Source organism: Anomaloglossus baeobatrachus, chromosome 4, assembly GCF_048569485.1.
Source record: "Anomaloglossus baeobatrachus isolate aAnoBae1 chromosome 4, aAnoBae1.hap1, whole genome shotgun sequence".
NCBI classification, from domain to species: Eukaryota; Metazoa; Chordata; class Amphibia; order Anura; family Aromobatidae; genus Anomaloglossus; species Anomaloglossus baeobatrachus.
In genome coordinates, this window is record NC_134356.1 from 34,966,917 (window position 1) to 34,987,457 (window position 20,541).

The window sequence follows — 20,541 nt, forward strand, 5'->3', positions numbered from 1 at the left end:
ATTGTCTAAGAGCCAACATTGAGCCTTGTGAAGAGTGAAGTGCCTGTGTAAGGAGACTTATGGGCCATGTAATGCCCTTACATTCCCAGAGGAGCACTGCATGGCCTATAAGTCTCCTTTCACCGGCTTGTCGCTCCCAACATGGAGAAATGTTCCCTCTTAGGCCAGAGTCACACTCGCGAGTGACTCTGAGTCTCGCATTGGCATCACCCGGTATGGCCGCACACTCTCTGGACAGGAGCACTTCAGCTGCATAGAAATACATGCAGCAGACCAGCTCCTGTCAGGAGAGAAGAAAGGCTGCGTCAGGTGATGCGATCCGATAATCGTGCGAGTCATATGTTCATGTGAGTGCAACCTTAGACCCACAGCATGTCGTAGAAACAATTAGAAGATTAAAGGGGTGGTTCACGACTCTGCATTAGTGACCACGTCGCTGTAAAATGGATAGGGAAGGCTTTTTCATCACGGCCCGCTCATCTCCATGACGTGACCCCCCTAATCCCTCAGGCTCCATGACCTCTGGGATCCGGTGAGGTCACGTCAACCTCCAGTTGACCAGACATCGCCGTTGCGGCTCCAGTCTTCCTGAGTGACTGGGCTGTGTTTCACCGCTCATCACAGCCCAGCGTCACACCGCAGCATCTCTACTGCTTGTGGCGCAATGCAGTGAAGGAGAAAGTAGGGGGATGCTGCATATACCGTATCTTTCGGATTATAAGACGCACTTTTCCTCCCAAAAATTTGGGAGGAAAATGAGGGATGAGTCTTAAAATCCGAATATAGCTTTACCTGGGGGTCCTGTCTTTGCAGCGATCGGGTGCCCTTGTGGCTGCGTGCAAGCGGCCGAGTTCCTGTACTTTCATGCGTGTGGTGGCCGGGTACCTGTGGCTGCATGCAGGCAGCAGTCGGATGCCTGTGCGGGCGGCAGTCGGGTGCTTGCACCTGCGCGCGGGCGGCAGCCAGGTGCCTCTGTGCGGGTAGCCTGCTGGCTGCCACTCTGTGCGTGCAGGCGGCTGTGCAGCAAATTACCCAGTGTGTCCGCGGTCCCAGTTTCAAAATGAAGCGGACGCATATGGAGCCCTTGGATGAGAGCTCCATCTGCACATGCACCACTCCACGCCATCATTTGAACCGGGACCGCGGACACTGGGACACTCACCGCACCGGCCTGCTGCACCACTCACCTGCCGCTGCTCCTGCCGCCACTACTGACCCACCGCACCTGACCCGCTGCACCTGCCACCACAATCTCTGCCTCCTGTGACCCCGCTTCACCACCACTGCTGCCCCCCTCCGGTAAAACAAACACCGAAGTATAAGACGGACCCCATTTTTCATCTTTTTTTAATGTCTAAATTTGGGGTGAGTCTTATAATCCAGTGCGTCTTATAAAGCGGAAAAATACGGTACATAATCTCCATCTCACTATGAAAAAATAAAAATCTTGTAACTTTCACACTAAAAACTAATTAGAATTAGACTTTCGGTTCTTCCCATTAACAGCAATACTCTGACTCGCGCTATGGCTTTGATTCATTGTTGCCTCTGCGCCTTTTGTCTAGTTTTGTGCCTTTTTGTTTGTCCCCAATTCTTTATTTTATTTACACTCTTTTAGAGTCTTTGTTGGCGGAGTCGAGCAATTACAGATGTTTTCACACCAATTTCCCAATTGTGACAAAAAATAATTTGGTAAACTTGACTCGAGCTTTCTTTACACAAGATTTCCATCCTTCAAACCCCACCCGAAAACTGTAAATCTGACACCGAGGGAGGGCGAGCTGACCCATGTCTTCCCCTGAACTTTTCAGAAATCCCATCAAAACATCAGAATCTGAAGCCGGAAAGACGGTCATCGAAGCAGATTCACATTGTACATAAATCACACACACAGTGAAAAAAATACTTACCGGCCCTTTTCTTTTTCCTTCTCCCTTTGTTCAATAAGTTTGTTTGGGATCTGAAAGGGGGGGGGAGAATAAGTAAAAGACCATTAAAAAAAAAACAAAACAAAAACCAGCACAAAATAAAAAGGCCCATCTCTCTAGAGTCATATCGGGGAGATTTACATAAAATTTATGTTAGACTAGCTGTACTACCCGGCTTCGCCCGGGTTAATAACTGCGGTTAACAAAATAGAATTTATTAACAAAAATGTATTGTGCACACAAAAACCACAAAACAAATAGATAGAAATGTAATTATAAAGTCTGTCACTTTGTCTGTCTCTTTCACCCCCCCCCCCCGTCTGTCTCTTTCACCCCCCCCCCCCGTCTGTCTCTTTCACCCCCCCCCCGTCTGTCTCTTTCACCCCCCCCCCCGTCTGTCTGTCTCTTTCACCCCCCCCCCGTCTGTCTGTCTTTTTCACCCCCCCCCCGTCTGTCTGTCTCTTTCACCCCCCCCCGTCTGTCTGTCTCTTTCACCCCCCCCCCGTCTGTCTGTCTCTTTCACCCCCCCCCGTCTGTCTGTCTCTTTCACCCCCCCCCGTCTGTCTGTCTCTTTCACCCCCCCCGTCTGTCTCTTTCACCCCCCCCGTCTGTCTCTTTCACCCCCCCCCGTCTGTCTCTTTCACCCCCCCCGTCTGTCTCTTTCACCCCCCCCCGTCTGTCTCTTTCACCCCCCCCCGTCTGTCTCTTTCACCCCCCCCGTCTGTCTCTTTCACCCCCCCCGTCTGTCTCTTTCACCCCCCCCGTCTGTCTCTTTCACCCCCCCCGTCTGTCTCTTTCACCCCCCCCGTCTGTCTCTTTCACCCCCCCCGTCTGTCTCTTTCACCCCCCCCGCCTGTCTCTTTCACCCCCCCCCCGTCTGTCTCTTTCACCCCCCCCGTCTGTCTCTTTCACCCCCCCCGTCTGTCTCTTTCACCCCCCCCGTCTGTCTCTTTCACCCCCCCCGTCTGTCTCTTTCACCCCCCCCGTCTGTCTTTCACCCCCCCCGTCTGTCTTTCACCCCCCCCGTCTGTCTTTCACCCCCCCCGTCTGTCTTTCACCCCCCCCGTCTGTCTCTTTCACCCCCCCCCGTCTGTCTCTTTCACCCCCCCGTCTGTCTCTTTCACCCCCCCCGTCTGTCTCTTTCACCCCCCCCGTCTGTCTCTTTCACCCCCCCCGTCTGTCTCTTTCACCCCCCCCGTCTGTCTTTCACCCCCCCCGTCTGTCTTTCACCCCCCCCGTCTGTCTCTTTCACCCCCCCCGTCTGTCTCTTTCACCCCCCCCCCGTCTGTCTCTTTCACCCCCCCCCGTCTGTCTCTTTCACCCCCCCCCGTCTGTCTCTTTCACCCCCCCCCGTCTGTCTCTTTCACCCCCCCCCGTCTGTCTCTTTCACCCCCCCCCGTCTGTCTTTCACCCCCCCCCCCGTCTGTCTTTCACCCCCCCCCCGTCTGTCTCTTTCACCCCCCCCCCCGTCTGTCTCTTTCACCCCCCCCCCGTCTGTCTCTTTCACCCCCCCCCCCGTCTGTCTCTTTCACCCCCCCCGTCTGTCTCTTTCACCCCCCCGTCTGTCTCTTTCACCCCCCCGTCTGTCTCTTTCACCCCCCCGTCTGTCTTTCACCCCCCCGTCTGTCTCTTTCACCCCCCCCCCCCCCCGTCTGTCTCTTTCACCCCCCCCCCCGTCTGTCTCTTTCACCCCCCCGTCTGTCTCTTTCACCCCCCCCGTCTGTCTCTTTCACCCAGTCTGTCTCTTACCCTGTCTATGTCTGTTTCTTTCCCTGTCTGTGTCTGCCTCTTTCCCTGGCTGCATTGTGACACGCCAACATTCTATATAAGGGCGTGGCTGCGCATTCTTCTGAAGTTCTGGCTGCACTGTGGCTCCCAGCTCCGTTCGCTTTAATGGAGGCAGGTTTTTTGGCGATTAACTGTAAAGAGTGGGGTTAAGATTTCCCCTCAAAACGTAGCCTATGACGCTCTCGGGGTCCAGAAGTGTGAGTGTGCAAAATTGTGTGGCTGTAGCTGCGACGGTGCAGATGCCAATCCCGGACATACACACATACACACACACACATTCAGCTTTATATATTAGATATATTAATAGGTTTTTATTATGTAATCCGAGAGCAGCATAATGTAGGGGCTGAGATCCAGGTGCAGGGATGTGTCATTTGCAGTGTCCCACAGCTCTGGCAAAAATTAAGAGAGAACTGCTCATTGTTATAAAAATCATCTTCTCTACATGTCTGACTTCCATTTCAGTGTCAGATGAATTCCACTTAATGCGCTTCTGATGAGGTGATCACCTGAACCAAGTCTTAAGTAATGAGGGAAAGTGTAAAACACTGCTGTGGTCTTCACAATCCTCTTGCATTGGACAAGCTGGAGGCAAAACAAGTGCTAGTGATATCCCGAAAGTAATAGGAATGAAAAAATAACTTGTAACCTCGCCAAAGGAGATTAAGAAGGGAATTTTGTTACTTACCGTAAATTCCTTTTCTTCTAGCTCCAATTGGGAGACCCAGACGATTGGGTGTATAGCTACTGCCTCCGGAGGCCACACTAAGCAGTACACTAAAAAGTGTAAGGCCCCTCCCCTTCTGGGTATACACCCCCCGTGGGATCACGGGCTGCTCAGTTTTAGTGCCAAAGCAAGAAGGAGGAAAGCCAATAACTGGTTTAAACAAATTCAATCCGAAGAACATCGGAGAACTGAAAACCGTTCAACATGAACAACGTGTACCCGAAAAAACCAAAAATCCCGAAGGAAACAGGGCGGGTGCTGGGTCTCCCAATTGGAGCTAGAAGAAAAGGAATTTACGGTAAGTAACAAAATTCCCTTCTTCTTCGGCGCTCCATTGGGAGACCCAGACGATTGGGACGTCCAAAAGCAGTCCCTGGGTGGGTAAATTAATACCTCATGTTAGAGCTGCAAAAACAGCCCTTCCCTACGAGGAGGCAACCGCCGCCTGCAGGACTCTTCTACCTAGGCTGGCGTCCGCCGAAGCATAGGTATGCACCTGATAATGTTTGGTGAAAGTGTGCAGACTCGACCAGGTAGCTGCCTGGCACACCTGTTGAGCCGTAGCCTGGTGTCGTAATGCCCAGGACGCACCCACGGCTCTGGTAGAATGGGCCTTCAGCCCTGAAGGAACCGGAAGCCCGGCAGAACGGTAGGCTTCAAGGATTGGTTCCTTGATCCATCGAGCCAGGGTGGATTTGGAAGCCTGCGACCCTTTGCGCTGACCAGCGACAATGACAAAGAGTGCGTCCGAGCGGCGCAGGGGCGCCGTGCGGGAAATGTAGATTCTGAGTGCTCTCACCAGATCTAACAAATGTAAATCCTTTTCATACCGATGAACTGGATGAGTACAAAGAGAAGGTAAGGAGATATCCTGATTGAGATGAAAGGAGGATACCACCTTAGGGAGAAACTCCGGGATCGGGCGCAGCACTACCTTGTCCTGGTGAAACACCAGGAAGGGAGCTTTAGATGACAGCGCTGCCAGTTCGGACACCCTCCGAAGAGACGTGACCGCTACTAGAAAGGCCACTTTCTGTGAGAGTCGAGCAAGTGAAACCTCCCTCAGAGGCTCGAAGGGCGGCTTCTGGAGAGCAACTAGTACCCTGTTCAGATCCCATGGGTCTAACGGCCGTTTGTACGGAGGGACGATGTGACGAACCCCCTGCAGGAACGTGCGTACCTGAGAAAGTCGTGCTAGACGCTTTTGAAAAAATACAGATAGCGCTGAGACTTGCCCTTTAAGGGAGCCGAGCGACAAACCTTTTTCCAACCCAGACTGCAGGAAGGAAAGAAACGTAGGCAATGCAAATGGCCAGGGGGACACTCCCTGAGCAGAGCACCAGGATAAGAATATCTTCCACGTTCTGTGGTAGATCTTAGCAGACGTGGGCTTCCTAGCTTGTCTCATGGTGGCAACAACACCTTGAGATAATCCTGAAGACGCTAGGATCCAGGACTCAATGGCCACACAGTCAGGTTCAGGGCCGAAGAATTCAGATGGAAAAACGGCCCTTGTGACAGCAAGTCTGGTCGATCTGGCAGCGCCCACGGTTGTCCGACCGTGAGATGCCACAGATCCGGGTACCACGACCTTCTCGGCCAGTCTGGGGCGACGAGTATGACGCGGCGGCAATCGGACCTGATCTTGCGTAGCACTCTGGGCAAGAGTGCCAGAGGTGGAAACACATAGGGCAGCTGGAACTGCGACCAATCCTGCACTAAGGCGTCTGCCGCCAGAGCTCTTTGATCGCGAGACCGCGCCATGAAGGCCGGAACCTTGTTGTTGTGCCGAGACGCCATTAGGTCGACGTCCGGCATTCCCCAGCGGCGACAGATTTCCTGAAACACGTCCGGGTGAAGGAACCATTCCCCTGCATCCATACCCTGGCGACTGAGAAAGTCTGCTTCCCAGTTTTCTACGCCCGGGATGTGAACTGCGGATATGGTGGAGGCCGTGGCTTCCACCCACAGCAGAATCCGCCGGACTTCCTGGAAGGCTTGCCGACTGCGTGTCCCGCCTTGGTGGTTGATGTATGCCACCGCTGTTGAGTTGTCCGACTGAATTCGGATCTGCTTTCCTTCCAGCCACTGTTGGAAGGCCAGTAGGGCCAGATACACTGCCCTGATTTCCAGAACATTGATCTGAAGAGTGGACTCCTGCTGAGTCCACGTACCCTGAGCCCTGTGGTGGAGAAAAACTGCTCCCCACCCTGACAGACTCGTGTCTGTCGTGACCACCTCCCAGGAAGGGGGTAGGAAGGACCTTCCCTGTGATAATGAGGTGGGAAGAAGCCACCACTGAAGCGAGTCCTTGTCCGTCTGGGAGAGGAGGACTTTCTTGTCTAAGGAAGTCGACCTCCCGTCCCATTGGCGGAGAATGTCCCATTGAAGTGGGCGCAGATGAAACTGGGCAAACGGGACTGCTTCCATTGCTGCCACCATCTTCCCCAGGAAGTGCATGAGGCGTCTTAAGGGGTGCGATTGACCTTGAAGGAGAAACTGCACCCCTGTCTGTAGTGACCGCTGCTTGTCCAGCGGAAGCTTCACTACCGCTGAGAGAGTATGAAACTCCATGCCAAGGTATGTCAGTGATTGGGTCGGTGACAGGTTTGACTTTGAAAAGTTGATGATCCACCCAAAAGTCTGGAGAGTCTCCAGCGCAACGTTTAGGCTGTGTTGGCATGCCTCTTGAGAGGGTGCCTTGACAAGCAGATCGTCTAAGTAAGGGATCACCGAGTGTCCCTGAGAGTGCAAGACTGCTACCACTGCTGCCATGATCTTGGTGAAAACCCGTGGGGCTGTCGGCAGACCGAAGGGCAGGGCTACGAACTGAAGATGGTCGTCTTCTATCACGAAGCGTAGAAAACGCTGGTGCTCTGGAGCAATCGGCACGTGGAGATAAGCATCTTTGATGTCTATTGATGCTAGAAAATCTCCTTGAGACATTGAGGCAATGACGGAGCGGAGGGATTCCATCCGGAACCGCCTGGTTTTTACGTGCTTGTTGAGCAGTTTTAGGTCCAGAACAGGACGGAACGAGCCGTCCTTTTTTGGCACCACAAACAGATTGGAGTAAAAACCTTGACCTCGTTCCTGAAGAGGAACAGGGATCACCACTCCTTCTGCCCTTAGAGAGCATACCGCCTGCAGAAGGGCATCGGTTCGGTCGGGATGTGGGGAAGTTCTGAAGAACCGAGGCGGAGGACGAGAACTGAACTCTATCCTGTACCCGTGAGTCAAAACGTCTGTTACCCACCGGTCCTTGACCTGTGGCAGCCAAATGTCGCAAAAGCGGGAGAGTCTGCCACCGACCGATGATGCGGAGGGAGGAGGCCGAAAGTCATGAGGCAGCCGCCTTGGAAGCGGTTCCTCCTGTTGCTTTCTTTGGGCGTGAGTGAGCCCGCCAGGAATCTGAGCTCCTCTGCTCCTTCTGAGTCCCCTTGGACGAGGAGAATTGGGCCCTGCCCGAGCCTCGAAAGGACCGAAACCTCGACTGTCCTCTCCTCTGTTGAGGTTTGCTTGATCTGGACTGGGGTAAGGAAGAATCCTTACCCTTGGACTGTTTAATGATTTCAGCCAATTGCTCACCAAACAGTCTGTCACCAGATAATGGCAAACTGGTTAAGCATTTTTTGGAAGCAGAATCTGCTTTCCATTCCTTTAACCACAAGGCTCTGCGCAAAACCACAGAGTTGGCGGACGCCATTGAGGTACGGCTCGTGGAGTCTAGGACCGCATTGATAGCGTAAGTCGCAAACGCAGACATTTGCGAGGTTAAGGACGCCACTTGCGGCACTGATGGACGTATGAGAGAGTCCACCTGCTCCAGACTAGCTGAAATAGCTTGGAGTGCCCACACGGCCGCGAATGCTGGAGCAAACGACGCGCCGATAGCTTCATAGACAGATTTCAACCAAAGGTCCATCTGTCTGTCATTGGCATCTTTTAGTGAAGCCCCATCTTCCACTGCAACTATGGACCTAGCCGCAAGCCTGGAGATTGGGGGGTCCACTTTTGGACACTGGGTCCAGCGTTTGACCACGTCAGGGGGAAAGGGATAACGTGTATCCTTAAGACGTTTGGAGAAACGCTTGTCTGGATAAGTATGGTGTTTCTGGACTGCTTCTCTGAAGTCAGAGTGGTCCAGAAAAGTACTCAATTTACGCTTGGGATACCTGAAATGGAATTTCTCCTGCTGTGCAGCTGCCTCCTCTGCTGAAGGGGCTGGGGGAGAAATATCCAACAGTCTATTGATGGCCGCTATAAGATCATTTACCATAGCGTCACCATCAGGAGTATCCAGATTGAGAGCGGTCTCAGGATTAGACTCCTGATCAGCTACCTCTGCCTCATCATACAGAGAAGCCTCTGGCTGAGACCCTGACCAGTGTGATGACGTCGAGGGTCTTTCCCAGCGAGCTCGCTTAGGCTGCCTGGGACTGTCGTCCGAGTCAGAGCCTTCAGCCTGTGATGCCTGAGACCCCCTTGTAGCCTGGACTAGTTCCAACTGAGGGGGACCGGGGAACATTGCATCAACAGTGTCCATGGTCTGAGTGACCGGCCTGGACTGCAAAGTTTCAAGAATTTTTGTCATAGTCACAGACATCTTATCAGCAAAAACTGCAAACTCTGTCCCCGTTACCGGGGCAGGGTTCACAGGCGTCTCTGCCTGGGCCACTACTAGCATAGACTTCGGCTGACGAAGTGGCACAGGGACCGAACATTGCACACAATGGGGGTCAGTGGAACCTGCCGGTAGATCAGCCCCACATGCGGTACAAGCAGCATATAAAGCCTGTGCCTTGGCACCCTTGCTTTTTGCGGATGACATGCTGTTGTCTCCTCAGAGCAATGGGGTATAAGCCAAGAAGCGACCGTACAGTGCAATATATAGTTACAGACAAAAAGTACACTAAATAACACTGTGGCACTAGTGGGGTCAGCACTTTTGTGCTGCTTACCGCCCGCTTAACAGCGGGTGTGTGGTCGCCAGAATCCCTTGTCTGGGTCTCCCAGGGCTCTGTCCGTTCTCCAGCTCAGACTGCATGCAGAAATGGCTGCCAGCGTCCTGTGAAGAGGGGCGGGCCGTGGGCGTGCTGCAGACAAGAGCGGGAAACTGGCGTCCCACTGTGCCGAGTGAGAGGGCTGGAGTATGTAAATAAGACTCCAGCCCTCGGCGCTGACTGATTGTACAGCGTCTCTCCCCTTCCGTGATTGACAGGGTTGGGGGCGGGAACGAAACGGAGCTAGGCCGCAAAAGCCGGGTACTAGATTTATGAGCGCTGCCGTCGTAAAGGCACGGTCAGCGCGAGTCCCCGGCGCACTACAAGTCTCAGCCGCGCCGCCGCTCCAGGGGCGGTCGGCGCGGTAGTTCCCAACACAGAAAGTCACTCAGCTAAGCTGTAGTGAATAAGACCCAGGCGCGCAGCGCTACTGTCCCCGGCGCACTAGCACACCCAGCAACTCTGGCGTGTGTCTGTGCCTGTCTGTACGGGGACACAGAGTACCTGAATGTTGCAGGGCCTTGTCCCTGACGGCACTCAGCTCCGTATCCAGCAGGATCTCCGGGTCTGTGGATGGAGCCCGGCCTCAGAGTCTGGAGGCCGGTAAGATCCCACTTCCCCAGAGCCCTTCAGGGGGATGGGGAAGGAAAGCAGCATGTGGGCTCCAGCCTCCGTACCCGCAATGGGTACCTCAACCTTAACAAACACCGCCGACACAGAGTGGGGTGAGAAGGGAGCATGCTGGGGGCCCTAGTATGGGCCCTCTTTTCTTCCATCCGACAGTCAGCAGCTGCTGCTGACTAAACAGTGGAGCTATGCGTGGATGTCTGACCTCCTTCGCACAAAGCTTGAAAACTGAGCAGCCCGTGATCCCACGGGGGGTGTATACCCAGAAGGGGAGGGGCCTTACACTTTTTAGTGTAATGCTTTGTGTGGCCTCCGGAGGCAGTAGCTATACACCCAATCGTCTGGGTCTCCCAATGGAGCGCCGAAGAAAAGAAAAATGTTGAGTAAGGAAAAGAATGGCTCAATTCTGGCTTTACTAGCAGAGGGATACAGGGAGCGTCTTGTTGCCTCCATCCTTAAAATGTCTAAGACGGCAGTCCATTACAAGGTCAAGCAGCAGGCATTGGGGACAGCAAAGCTACAGACCGGCAGAGGGCGAAAGCGACTCTCCACTGACCGGGATGACCGTCATCATACTCAAATGTCACTCAGCAACTGCAGGATAAGATCAAGTGACCTACAAAAGGATTGGCAAATGGCCTCTGGGGTGAAGTGCACGGCAAGAAAAGTTCGTAATAGGCTCCTCCTAGAGGCAGGGCTCAAGTCATGTAAAGCTAGAAAAAAGCCTTTCATCAATCAGAAGTAAAGGAGAGCCAGGCTGCAGTTTGCCAAAGACCATAAGGATTGGACCATAGAGGACTGGAGTAAGGTAATCTTCTCAGATGGGCAAAGCTGAAAATTAGAGTCAACACCTGGTCGTCTAATGGTTAGACGGAGACCTGGAGAGGCGCACACGTCTTTCACCCACTGTGAAATTTGGTGGAGGATCGGTGATGATCTGGGGATGCTTCAGCAAGGCTGGAATTGGGCAGATTAAACTTTGTGAAGGATGTATAAATCAAGCCGCATACAAGGTTATCCTGGAAAAAGAGAATTTTGTTTACTTACCGTAAATTCTTTTTCTTATAGTTCCGTATTGGGAGACCCAGACCATGGGTGTTTAGCTTCTGCCTCCGGAGGACACACAAAGTACTACACTTAAAAGTGTAGCTCCTCCCTCTGAGCTTATACACCCCCTGGAGAACCAGATCTAGCCAGTTTAGTGCAAAAGCTGAAGGAGAATAGCCACCCACAAGTAAAAACAGCGCAAGAACCGGAACAACCGGAGACTCTGTCCACGACAACAGCCGGTGATAACACGCAGAACAAGAAATTGCCAACAGGCAACAGGGAGGGAGCTGGGTCTCCCAATACGGAACTATAAGAAAAAGAATTTACGGTAAGTAAACAAAATTCTCTTTTTCTTTATCGTTCCTATGGGAGACCCAGACCATGGGACGTCTCAAAGCAGTCCATGGGTGGGAATAAACAGAAAAACTAAGAAGTAGGCGGAGCCTAACTTCACAAATGGGCGACAGCCACCTGAAGGATGCGTCTGCCCAAGCTCGCATCTGCCAAAGCATGAGCATGCACTTGGTAGTGCTTTAAAAAGGTATGCAGGCTAGTCCAAGTGGCAGCCTGACAGACTTGTTGAGCCGTAGCCTGGTGCCTGAAAGCCCAAGAGGCACCGACAGCTCTGGTTGAGTGTGCCTTGATCCCCGGCGGGGGAGGCACCTGAGAACACTGGTAGGCGTCCGAAATGGTCGACCTAATCCAACGGGCTAAGGTCGGCTTAGAAGCAGAGAGGCCCTTGCGCCGACCTGTGGTTAGTACAAAAAGAGAAGTGCACCGCCTAAGAGCAGCGGTGCGAGACACATAGATCCGGAGATCACGCACCAGATCCAGAGTATGCAACGCTTTTTCAAAGCGATGAACAGGAGCCGGACAAAAGGAAGGTAGGGTAATGTCCTGGTTAAGGTGGAAAGGAGAGACCATCTTAGGAAGAAAGTCCGGAGTCGTACGGAGAACCACCTTGTCTTGATGAAAAACCAAAAAAGGTGACTCCGAAGAGAGCGCAGCCAAATCGGAGACTCTCCTGAGGGAAGTTATGGCCACTAGAAAGACCACTTTCTGTGAAAGACGAAACAAAGAAACCTCCCTAAGAGGCTCAAAGGGGGGTTTCTGCAAAACCGTGAGAACCAAATTGAGGTCCAAGGGTCGCCGGTAAGGCGGAATGATGTGAGACGCGCCCTGCATGAAGGTGCGGACCTGAGCCAGCCGGGCGAGACGTCGCTGGAACAGCACTGACAGAGCTGAGACTTGTCCCTTCAGAGAGTTGAGGGACAGTCCCAGCTGCAGACCGGACTGTAGAAAGGACAGAAGGGTCGGCAACGAGAATGGCCAAGGAGGATGGCCGGAAGAGCGACACCAGGACAGGAAAATTTTCCAAGTCCTGTGATAGATCTTGGCGGAGGAAGACTTACGGGCCCGAGTCATAGTGGAGATGACTTCAGGAGGGATACCAGAAGCCGTCAAGATCCAGGACTCAAGAGCCACACCGTCAATCTGAGAGCCGCAGAATTCAGGCGGAAAAACGGACCTTGTGAGAGAAGATCTGGACGGTCCGGAACATGCCACGGCACCTCTACGGACAGATGGAGCAGGTCTGGGTACCAAGCTCGCCTGGGCCAGTCCGGAGCAATGAGGATGACTCGACGGCCCTCCATTCTGATCTTGCGCAGGACTCTGGGCAAGAGGGCTAGAGGGGGAAACACGTAGGACAGACGAAACTGGGACCAGTTTGGAACCAGAGCGTCCGCTGCGAAGGCCTGAGGATCGTGGGAGCGAGCCACGTAAACAGGAACTTTGTTGTTGTGGCGGGATGCCATTAGGTCCACGTCCGGAGTGCCCCATTTGCGGCAGATTGACTGAAAAACTGCCGGGTGCAGGGACCACTCGCCACTGTCCACGGTTTGACGGCTGAGATAATCTGCCTCCCAGTTTTCCACGCCTGGGATGTGGACTGCGGATATGGTGGACTTGGACTCCTCCGCCCATTGAAGGATGCGTTGTACCTCCAACATTGCCAGGCGGCTGCGTGTCCCGCCTTGGTGATTGATGTAGGCAACCGCTGTCGCGTTGTCTGACTGGACTCGGATGTGCCTGCCCACCAGCAGATGGTGAAAAGCTAGGAGAGCCAGAAGCACGGCTCTGGTTTCCAGCACATTGATCGAAAGGGCTGACTCGGACGGAGTCCAAGTGCCCTGCGCTCGGTGGTGGAGACATACCGCTCCCCAGCCGGACAGACTGGCATCCGTGGTGAGGATCACCCAGGACGGGGCCAGAAAGGAGCGCCCCTGAGACAGAGAGAGGGGCCGAAGCCACCACTGAAGAGAGCTCCTGGTCTGTGGCGACAGAGCCACTAAACTGTGCAAGGAGGAAGGCCGCTTGTCCCAACAGCGGAGAATGTCCAGCTGCAGGGGACGCAGATGGAACTGGGCAAAGGGAACAGCCTCCATTGACGCCACCATCTGACCCAGCACCTGCATCAGGCGCCTGAGGGAATAACGGCAGGGCCTCAGCAGAGAGCGCACCGCCAGTTGGAGGGACTGCTGTTTGACTAAGGGCAACTTCACAAGTGCCGGCAGTGTCTCGAACTGCATCCCTAGGTACGTGAGACTCTGGGTCGGAGTCAGAGTGGATTTGGGAAGATTGACAAGCCACCCGAATTGGGCTAGAGTGGCGAGAGTGAGCGAGACACTCCGCTGACAGTCCACGCTGGAGGAAGCCTTGACTAGAAGGTCGTCCAGGTAAGGGATCACTGCCAACCCCTGTAGGTGCAGGACCGCAATCACTGCTGCCATGACCTTGGTGAATACCCGAGGAGCTGTGGCCAACCCGAAGGGGAGAGCCACGAATTGGAAATGTTCCTCTCCGATTGCAAAACGTAGCCAACGCTGGTGTGAAACTGCAATTGGCACATGCAGATAGGCATCTCTGATGTCGATGGATGCCAGGAAATCCCCTTGGGTCATTGAGGCAATGACTGATCGCAGAGACTCCATGCGAAAATGCCGCATCTGAACATGCTTGTTGAGAAGCTTGAGATCCAGGATGGGCCGGAAGGAACCGTCCTTTTTGGGGACTAGGAAGAGATTTGAGTAGAAACCTCTGAACCGTTCCCGGGCGGGAACCGGTACAATTACTCCGTTGGCCTGCAAGGGTGCCACGGCCTGTGAGAAGGCGGCGGCCTTGGAGCAGGGGGGAGTTGACAGAAAAAATCTGTTTGGCGGGCTGGAAGAGAATTCTATCCTGTAGCCGTGGGAGATGATGTCCCTCACCCACTGATCGGAGACATGTTGAAACCACGCGTCGCCAAAGTGGGAGAGCCTGCCACCGACTAAGGACGTTGCTGGCGCTGACAGATAGTCACGAGGAGGCTGCCTTGGCGGCAGCACCTCCTGCGGTCTTTTGTGGACGCGCTTTTGGGCGCCAGTTGGATTTCTGGTCCTTGGCTGAGTTAGTGGACGAGGCCTAGGGCTTAGAGGACGACCAGTTGGAGGAACGAAAGGAACGAAACCTCGACTGAATCCTACCCTGGGCAGGTTTCCTGGTTTTGGTTTGTGGCATGGAAGTACTCTTCCCGCCAGTAGCTTCCTTAATAATTTCAGATGCAGGGCCATGTCCCTGACGATACTCAGTCTCCTGTCCGGCAGATTCCCCCAGGGGCTGCGGATGTGGCTTGTGGCCACCAGATTCTCTGCCCCGGGTCTCCCTCAGCTGCAGCCAGAAGTTGCTGAAAACATGGCTGACGGCGTTCTCTGAGGAGGAGGGAGGCGTGGGCGTAGTCATAAAAAGTGCGGGAATCTGGTGCCCCAGCGTGGGTAGTGAGGGGGGCGGAGGACAGCTCCGTGTACTCCAGCCCTCACTGTCGGCGTCATACCGACCGTCCCGCCCTTTTCCCTGACTGGCAGGCCTGGGGGCGGGAGAATCCCATACTAGGCCGCAAAAGCCGGGGACTAAAGTTAAAATCGCGGCCGGCCGGCAGTGCACGGTCGGCGCGGTAGTCCCGGACCCATACGCACGCCGCAGTCGCTGCAGCGTCTGGGCCCAAGGTGCTTTATGCGCCGTCCCAACGGGGACACAGAGCACCTTGCCCTAGAAAGTGCGGGAATCTTCCAGTGCAGCGTCCCTCCCTTCCCCTGACTGGCAGGCCCGGGGGTGGCAATATGCGGTACTAGGCCGCAGAAGCCGGGGACTAGAGTTATAAGCGCGGCCGGCAAACAAGCGCGGTCAGCGCTGTAGTCCCGGCGCACTAACACGCCCAGCAGTGCTGCAGCGTGTTCTGACACAAGTGCTCCATGCGCCGTCCCCAAGGGGACACAGAGTACCTCACAGTAGCAGGGCCATGTCCCTGACGATACCCAGCTCCTGTCCAGCAGATTCCCCAGGGGCTGCGGAGGGAGCACGGTCCCAGTGTCTGGAGACCGATTATGGATCCCACTTCACCCAGAGCCCTGCAGGGATGGGGAAGGAAAACAGCATGTTGGCTCCTGCCTATGTACCCGCAATGGGTACCTCAACCTTAACAGCACCGCCGACCAGAGTGGGGTGAGAAGGGAGCATGCCGGGGGCCCTATATTTGCCCACTTTTCTTCCATCCGATATAGTCAGCAGCTGCTGCTGACTAAATTGTGGAGCTATGTGTGCATGTGTGCCTCCTTCGCACAAAGCATAAAAACTGAGGAGCCCGTGATGCACGGGAGGGTGTATAGCAGAGGGGAGGGGTTACACTTTTTAAAGTGTAATACTTTGTGTGGCCTCCGGAGGCAGAAGCTATACACCCAATTGTCTGGGTCTCCCAATGGAGCGACAAAGAAAAGAACAATTCACATTTCACTCAAAAATATAAAGAGAAAAATCAGAAAAAGGGAAAATTTTGCAGTGGCCTCTTAATTTTTGCCAGAGCCTGGTGTCTTACCGGTGGGGAGGAAGGGGGTTGTTGGTAGTGAAGCAAGGTCACAGGAGGCAGGGGCACACACACACACACACACACACACACACACGTATATATTCTATATTATATACACACATACAATTATATCTTCTGTTGATAAAACACTGATCACTAAAGGACTAGGTGTCTTGGCCTCCTAGTCCTGCTGCTGTGTAACCCCGCCTCCATCACTGATTGCTAGTGTATGCAGAAAGCTGCCAATCAGTGTTGGGGCGGGGTTATAGCGAGCACAGTAATTGTATTACAATGACAGTATGCAGACCAGTAAGTGACACATTGCTGGAATCAATGTTTCTGCCCCTACATCTCGCTGATCTCAGATTTCCTTTAAGGCTCAGGAAATTTTGGAATATTTTTTCCCCATATTAAAAAAAAAAACCAAAACAAAACAAAAAGCAAACTGAAAAATCATGAAAGCCATCTAAATATCACTCCCCTGGATGCTGAACTGCAAGAAGTGGTTTACCAGACTAGTCTTTCCACGGAGTCTGCCTGTGACAGGGCAGCATCAATAGGGGGTCTGGGACTAGATACCTACCTTTATTAGGGACTAGCTGTAGTACCCGGGCGTTGCCCGGGAAAGTAACTGTCTCTTTGCCCCGGTCTGTCTCTATCTCCCTGTCCGTGTCTCTCTATTAGTCTCCCCACCCACATCATATTACCTCACACATAAGCTTCTTATACTAAGAGCTTATTTTGTTCCTATAGCAACCACTGACCGTTGCAATTAATAGCTTGTAGCTCCCACCTCCATTCAGTTTAATGGAGGCAGGATTTTGGAGTGTAACTGTAAAGTGCAGGGTTAAATTTTTCCGTCAAAAGAAGGGAATTTTGTTACTTACCGTAAATTCCTTTTCTTCTAGCTCTTATTGGGAGACCCAGACGATTGGGGTATAGCTACTGCCCTCTGGAGGCCACACAAAGCACTACATTAAAAGTGCAAGGCCCCTCCCCCTCTGGCTATACCCCCCCGTGGTATCACGGGTTCTCCAGTTTTAGTGCCAAAGCAAGAAGGAGGAAGCCAATAACTGGTTTAAACAAATTAACTCCGAATAACATCGGAGAACTGAAAAACCGTTCAACATGAACAACATGTGTACCCGCAAACAACAAAAAAACATCCCGAAGGACAACAGGGCGGGTGCTGGGTCTCCCAATAAGAGCTAGAAGAAAAGGAATTTACGGTAAGTAACAAAATTCCCTTCTTCTTCAGCGCTCTATTGGGAGACCCAGACGATTGGGACGTCCAAAAGCTGTCCCTGGGTGGGTAAATAAATACCTCATGTTAGAGCTGCAAAACAGCCCTCCCCTATGGGGGTGTCACTGCCGCCTGCAGGACTCTTCTACCTAAGCTGGCATCCGCCGAAGCATAGGTATGCACCTGATAATGCTTGGTGAAAGTGTGCAGACTGGACCAGGTAGCTGCCTGGCACACCTGTTGAGCCGAAGCCTGGTGACGTAATGCCCAGGACGCACCCACGGCTCTGGTTGAGTGGGCTTTTAGCCCTGAAGGAACCGGAAGCCCCGCAGAACGGTAGGCTTCAAGAATTGGTTCTTTGATCCATCGAGCCAGGGTGGCTTTAGAAGCCTGCAACCCCTTGCGCGGACCAGCGACAAGGACAAAAAGTGCATCGGAACGGCGTATGGGCGCCGTGCGGGAAATGTAGATTCTGAGTGCTCTCACCAGATCTAGCAAACGTAAGTCCTTTTCATACCGGTGAACCGGATGAGGGCAAAAAGAAGGCAAGGAAATATCCTGATTAAGATGAAAAGAGGATACGACCTTAGGAAGAAACTCCGGAATGGGGCGCAGCACAACCTTGTCCTGGTGGAACACCAGGAAGGGAGCCTTGGATGACAGAGCTGCCAGCTCAGACACTCGCCGAAGCGATGTGATGGCAACAAGAAACGCCACTTTCTGCGACAGCCGAGAAAAGGAAACTTCCTTCAGAGGCTCGAAGGGCGGCTTCTGGAGAGCAACTAGTACCCTGTTCAGATCCCATGGATCTAACGGTCGCTTGTACGGGGGCACAATATGACAGACCCCCTGCAGGAACGTGCGCACCTTAGGAAGACGTGCTAGACGCTTCTGAAAAAACACGGATAGTGCCGAAACTTGCCCTTTAAGGGAGCTGAGCGACAAGCCCTTTTCTAACCCCGATTGCAGGAAAGAAAGAAACTTGGGTAATGCAAATGGCCAGGGAGACACTCCCTGGGCCGAGCACCAGGATAAGAAAATCTTCCACGTTCTGTGGTAGATCTTAGCAGAATTCGACTTTCTAGCTTGTCTCATTGTGGCAATCACTCCTTGAGATAATCCTGCAGATGCTAGGATCCAGGACTCAATGGCCACACAGTCAGGTTCAGGGCCGCAGAATTCTGATGGAAAAACGGCCCTTGGGACAGTAAGTCTGGTCGGTCTGGCAGTGACCACGGTCGACCGATCGTGAGATGCCACAGATCCGGATACCACGACCTCCTCGGCCAGTTTGGAGCGACGAGTATGATGCGGCTGCACTCGGATCTGATCTTGCGTAGCACTCTGGGCAAGAGCGCCAGAGGCGGAAACACGTAAGGGAGCTGAAACTGCGACCAATCTTGAACCAAGGCGTCTGCCGCCAGAGCTCTTTGATCGCGCGACCTCGCCATGAATGCCGGGACCTTGTTGTTGTGCCGGGATGCCATTAGGTCGACGTCCGGCACTCCCCAGCGGCGACAGATTTCCTGAAACACGTCCGGGTGAAGGGACCATTCCCCTGCGTCCATGCCCTGGCGACTGAGGAAGTCTGCTTCCCAGTTTTCTACGCCTGGGATGTGAACCGCGGATATGGTGGATGCTCTGTCCTCCACCCACATTAGAATGCGCCGGACTTCTTGGAAGGCTTGCCGACTGCGCGTCCCTCCTTGGTGGTTGATGTATGCCACCGCTGTGGAGTTGTCCGATTGGATTCGGATCTGCTTTCCTTCCAGCCACTGCTGGAAGGCCAGTAGGGCAAGATACACTGCTCTGATTTCCAGAACATTGATCTGAAGGGTGGACTCCTGCGGAGTCCACGTCCCCTGAGCCCTGTGGTGGAGAAACACTGCTCCCCACCCCGACAGACTCGCATCTGTCGTAACTACTGCCCAGGATGGGGGCAGGAAGGATCTTCCCTGAGATAATGAGGTGGGAAGGAGCCACCATTGTAGAGAGTCCTTGGCCGTCTGGGAAAGCGAGACTTTCCTGTCCAGGGACGTTGACTTCCCGTCCCATTGGCGGAGAATGTCCCATTGAAGTGGGCGCAGATGAAACTGCGCAAAGGGAACTGCTTCCATGGCTGCCACCATCTTCCCTAGGAAATGCATGAGGCGCCGCAAGGGATGCAACTGGCCCTGCAGAAGAGATTGCACCCCTGTCTGTAGTGACCGCTGCTTGTCCAGCGGAAGCTTCACTATCGCTGCTAGAGTATGAAACTCCATGCCAAGATACGTTAGTGACTGAGTCGGTGATAGGATCGACTTTGGAAAGTTGATGATCCATCCGAAAGACTGTAGAGTCTCCAGCGTAGCATTCAGGCTGTGCTGACATGCCTCCTGAGAGGGAGCTTTGACCAATAAGTCGTCTAGGTAAGGGATCACCGAGTGTCCCTGAGAGTGCAAGACTGCTACCACCGCCGCCATGACCTTGGTGAAGACCCGTGGGGCTGTCGCCAGACCAAATGGAAGAGCTACGAACTGAAAATGGTCGTCTCCTATCACAAAACGTAGAAAACGTTGATGTTCTGTAGCAATTGGCACGTGGAGATAAGCATCTTTGATGTCTATTGAGGCAAGGAAGTCTCCTCTGGACATTGAGGCAATGACAGAGCGGAGGGTTTCCATCCGGAACCTCCTGGCGTGCACATGTTTGTTGAGCCGTTTTAGGTCCAGAACAGGACGGAACGAGCCGTCCTTTTTTGGAACCACAAAGAGATTGGAGTAAAACCCTTGCCCTTGTTCCTGAGGAGGGACTGGGATAACCACTCCTTCCGCTTTTAGGGAATCCACCGCCTGCAGCAGAGCATCTGCTCGGTCTGGATGTGGGGAGGTTCTGAAGAACCGAGCTGGAGGACGAGAATTGAACTCGATTCTGTACCCGCGAGACAAAATGTCCGTCACCCACCGGTCTTTGACCTGTGACATCCAAATGCCGGAAAAGCGGGAGAGCCTGCCCCCGACCGGCGATGCGGAGGGGGGGGGCTGGAAGTCATGAGGTAGCCGCTTTGGAAGCGGTACCTCCATTTGCTTTCTTGGGGCGTGTGTGAGTCCGCCACGAATCTGAGTTTCTTTGCGTCCTCTGAGTCCCTTTGGACGAGGTAAATGGTGTCTTGCCCGAACCTCGAAAGGACTGAAACCTCTGCTGCCACTTTTTCTGCTGAGGTTTGGATGTTCTGGGTTGTGGTAAAGAGGAGTCTTTACCCTTGGACTGCTTAATGATGTCAGCCAATGGCTCGC

At 53.5% G+C, this 20,541-nt stretch overlaps 1 protein-coding gene across 2 annotated transcripts in view; it reads right to left on the bottom strand.

Moving 5' to 3' along the window:
* Positions 1–20,541, bottom strand: part of MATR3 (matrin 3) — a 77,554-nt gene that overhangs the window by 10,271 nt on the left and 46,742 nt on the right. For both annotated transcript variants that reach the window (XM_075344238.1, XM_075344236.1), the window contains one exon: positions 1,911–1,960. In XM_075344238.1, the coding sequence (XP_075200353.1) occupies positions 1,911–1,960 (50 nt within the window). The remainder of the gene's footprint in view (positions 1–1,910; positions 1,961–20,541) is intronic.